Raw genomic sequence first — 3,829 nt, 5'->3', positions numbered from 1 at the left:
TATAAAAGAAATTGGACTATTTAATAGAATATGAGGATATATAGTTATCGTTATCGGTGTTGTATATACAAATGCAAATAAGCCTTTTCCATATTTACAAAAAGATTTTTATAAATGTTTGTTCGTGTTTTTAGCATAATGAAAATAGAGAAAAATCTAGTATGATCGTGTGCGGTTGCGAGCTCCGAAAGACTCTTACTAAAAACACGTCTGATTTTGTAGCAGTGAAACCTGTTGGCGCTTAAATAACCAAAATTGTGTCGATAGTGCCGTAAAACATCTACCCAATCAATCAATCAGGTGCCATGGATAGACACTGACTAGGTTGGTTGCGGGAGGAAAGTGAGTAAAGTCATGTCAGCGAGGACTGTTCACCCTGGAAGCGACTTCGTTGAATCCAAGCTTGCTCATTTATGTGTTCGTTGAATCAGAGTTATTTTTATTGATTTTAATGAATAGAAAAAACAGGGAATCCACCTTCAGTTGAATCCGAGTTTTCTTTATCCAAGTTCATTGAATCCGAGTTTTCTTTATCCAAGTTCATTGAATCCGAGTTTCACTGTACAAATTGTACTACAATTGCTGTCTTCATATTTTCCAATGTAAATTTTGGCATATTTTCAATTTCAGGCATATTACAGAAGAGCGTCTGCCAATATGGCCCTTGGAAAATTCAAGCTCGCATTGAGAGACTTTGAAGCTGTGAGTGTTGTTTTTCTTCTGCCTAGAAACATGACAGTATAACAATTGGATTTGCCTTGATTTTGTGGCGTTTTTTTACCAAATGACCAATATTGCTAATAAAAAATAGAAATAATGGCTCTCTGGTTCATAAGTATGTCAGTCACACTTCCCAGTTTCAAGCAAGAGAAGAGATATTATTACAACTTTTTAATGAATAGTAATAGTCTTTCTGTGTTTGTTTTGCTTATACCTTTAAAGTTTAAGCATTATTTCCGATCAATCACAGACTTTTTATATCAATTTCTTTTGTTGCAAGAATCGAGCCAGCAGCCCCCCCAACTCAACAATGATGAGCCCACCGAGACCTCTTTCATTACACCTTTGTTTACATTATGGTACATTAACTCACTGACTACTGGCCCCTTTCACCAGTCACAAGTGCTGAGTACTGGCATTTTTTAGGGTATTTCAAAACTCCACCACAACTCTCAGAATCACCCTATTGTACTTATTTTTTGACTCAGTAAAGTTACTTTCAAACTCAATCTGTTGCAAAAAATTTAAGTCGTCTAGGTCTAATACTTTAATTCTTATGATTGTTTCAAAATTGGCATGAATTTGATTTTTCGAAAAATTTCCAGAGACGTGACAGATAGAATGAAATTCACAACAACAAAAATAAAAGTTCAGAGTGTTCTGTTTTGATTTTTATCCATGTGCGAGTGTTTGGTGAAAATATAAAAGCTGGTCTGTGCGTTTATTCAGACCCATACACTGAATTACATGAGACAGATGTAGGGAGCGAAGTTGTGATTTCGTCGCACGAACGACAACACCAGTACTTGTGCTAGATCTAGCCCTGAAACTACGACTCGGGCCGTGCTTGGGTACACATCCAGGGTCCTAACTATCAGACACATCATATCCTGAGTCACTAGAACTAGCAAAAAGAACAGGAGTATTAAAAACAGTGAAATTATGTGATTCTTGTTCATGCGACTGTTACTTCGACGCGACTGTCGGATTATTACTATCACCTGTATAGAAAAAAACATAGTGCGAGTTCCGGTCAGGTCAACCCCAGATGAGGTGATAGTCCTTCACCTTCAATTACTTAAAAGTTACCGCAAAACTTCCGCCAAACTCGGCACGAAACGAAACAAGTGGCGAAACTAGCACTGGAGTCCGTTCCCGTACATGTGACAGGAGCACAAGATACGGAACAAAATCGCAAAGTCCATCCGTCTGGGGTACGGGATCCATACCTACGAACCGACCGCTCGCCCCGTACCTGTGACGGGAACCGTAGTCAGGGAGTTAATCCATGAGCCTGCAACCCCTGTTCTTGACATCTATGGGGAAAAAGTCTATCCATGGCTATATTACGAATTTTTATGCCAGATTACCTACTTGTAAATTACCCCAACATATGCTGGTGTTGTAAATTACTGCAGCATATGTTGGTGGGTTGGCAGCCCTGGGACCTTCTATTAAACTTGTGCTTGTATGATAACAAAACCAAACATATGTAATGATTAGATCCTGAAAGCCTTTAGTGGTTTCTCTCTAGGTAAGATAAGAATGGTTAGCCTTACAGCCTTACAGGGCCTGATAGTAAATTTCACAGTAGTAATTTTCTACAACTTGGAAAAAAAAAGAAGTAATTCTTCAGATGGCTACAGAAAGGCTAAAGTTGAAAAATTTGTCAGATTGAGACATGGATCATGTTAAAAGATGTGCAGCCATATAGTCAAAATGTGGACATGTGTTATTTTCAGGTACCAAAACGTTTTAACAAATCATCCTTTTGTGTGAAAATAAAATATTGTTGAGTAATATCAGGGGTTTCTTTTCTCTGAAAGTTATTTTTGAGACTTTCACTCAGCTTTCACTACCAATTAATTTTATCAGTGCTGCCATTTTTTAGTGTCACCTGAATTAAATTCTCCAGAATTACCCAAGTGTTTATACTTGCCAGCAGTAGGACAGTTATGTGAAAATTCTAAAATAGCCATATGATACGAGATAGAATGATCACATGGTTTTGTAATTCAGTGCAAAGATTTTTTGTTTTGGTTTAGTGCTGCTGTATTGATTTAAATGGGGGCATTTTGTTAATGTATAACTTGTAGGGTGCAGTGGCGGAGTGGTTAGTGCGCTCGTCTCTAAAGCGGGAAGTCCGGGTTCGAGCCTCGGTTCGGACACAGATTTTTTCTGCCCCTTCCTGCCCACCCAGCAGTAATGGTTACCAGACTTGGAGTTGGGGAAATAAAGGCGGTGTGGAATGGAACTGGCCACTCTACCACAATATACCGAAGGCCCAGGAAGTTGTCTCACTAACAAGGCAATCCCCAATGTCCGGATCGGATGCGAGAACAACTTTACTTTTTTATAACTTGTATAATTTCTTTCCTGTACAAAGAATCATAACAAGTGCTATAATTCTCTTCTTGATTAAGGTTTTAAAATTTCATGCTTTTTCATTTTATTGGATTATTGGAAATTTGTGAATTGCTTACCATCTTCTTTCTTAGGTAACCAAAGTGAAGCCAAATGACAAGGACGCTCGAGTCAAGTACAATGAATGCAATAAAATCTGCAAAAGAATCGCCTTTGAAAAAGCAATAGCATCTGACGAGAACTTTGCAAAATCTGTGGCAGATTCAATTGACATTGAAAGTCTTGGTAAGTGAAGACTTTGTTTAAGGAGGAATTGTGTCTCTTAGATATTTTGATTGTTCCTTAAATTGAAGAGTCAAATGGTAGGGCGCGATCTGTAGCTTTCTTTGTACATCAGGGTGCGTGTCTCTGTGGGGGGTAGCTGAGGGCAATTTCGCTTATTTGTGGACCATATTTCACATAAATAACAAGCGTAGTGTGGACTTCAAATAAAGTTTTAGAAAAAAGTGTCGTTGCCATGGATGCAGCATTTTTGATTTTGTTGATGTGTCTTTTTCAGTTAATTTTCAATGGAAATAGTTTGTTATTTTGCGTGTATGTTAAAAAACAATAGCTCTACAAAATTGTGGGTTGAATTTTTCCCGAACGAATTTCTCACCCCCAGTGGGTCAGGGAGATATAAATAGACCCACTGCTTCGTCTGCAGAAGGTGCAACCCCCTCAAAGGCGAAGTGTCGCACGCGGA

The 3,829-nt window shown here is 38.4% G+C and overlaps 1 protein-coding gene across 1 annotated transcript in view; it reads left to right on the top strand.

The window, feature by feature from the left end:
• The window catches only part of LOC101850843 (serine/threonine-protein phosphatase 5), a 66,076-nt gene that overhangs the window by 22,851 nt on the left and 39,396 nt on the right, over positions 1-3,829 (top strand). The window contains exons 3-4 of the mRNA XM_005108241.3: positions 631-702; positions 3,219-3,369. Of these exons, the coding sequence (XP_005108298.1) occupies positions 631-702; positions 3,219-3,369 (223 nt within the window). The remainder of the gene's footprint in view (positions 1-630; positions 703-3,218; positions 3,370-3,829) is intronic.

Source organism: Aplysia californica, unplaced genomic scaffold (genome assembly GCF_000002075.1).
Source record: "Aplysia californica isolate F4 #8 unplaced genomic scaffold, AplCal3.0 scaffold00671, whole genome shotgun sequence".
Taxonomy (NCBI): Eukaryota; Metazoa; Mollusca; class Gastropoda; order Aplysiida; family Aplysiidae; genus Aplysia; species Aplysia californica.
Note: the sequence above shows the minus strand (reverse complement) of the source record. Positions and strands in the feature narration are given on the sequence as shown.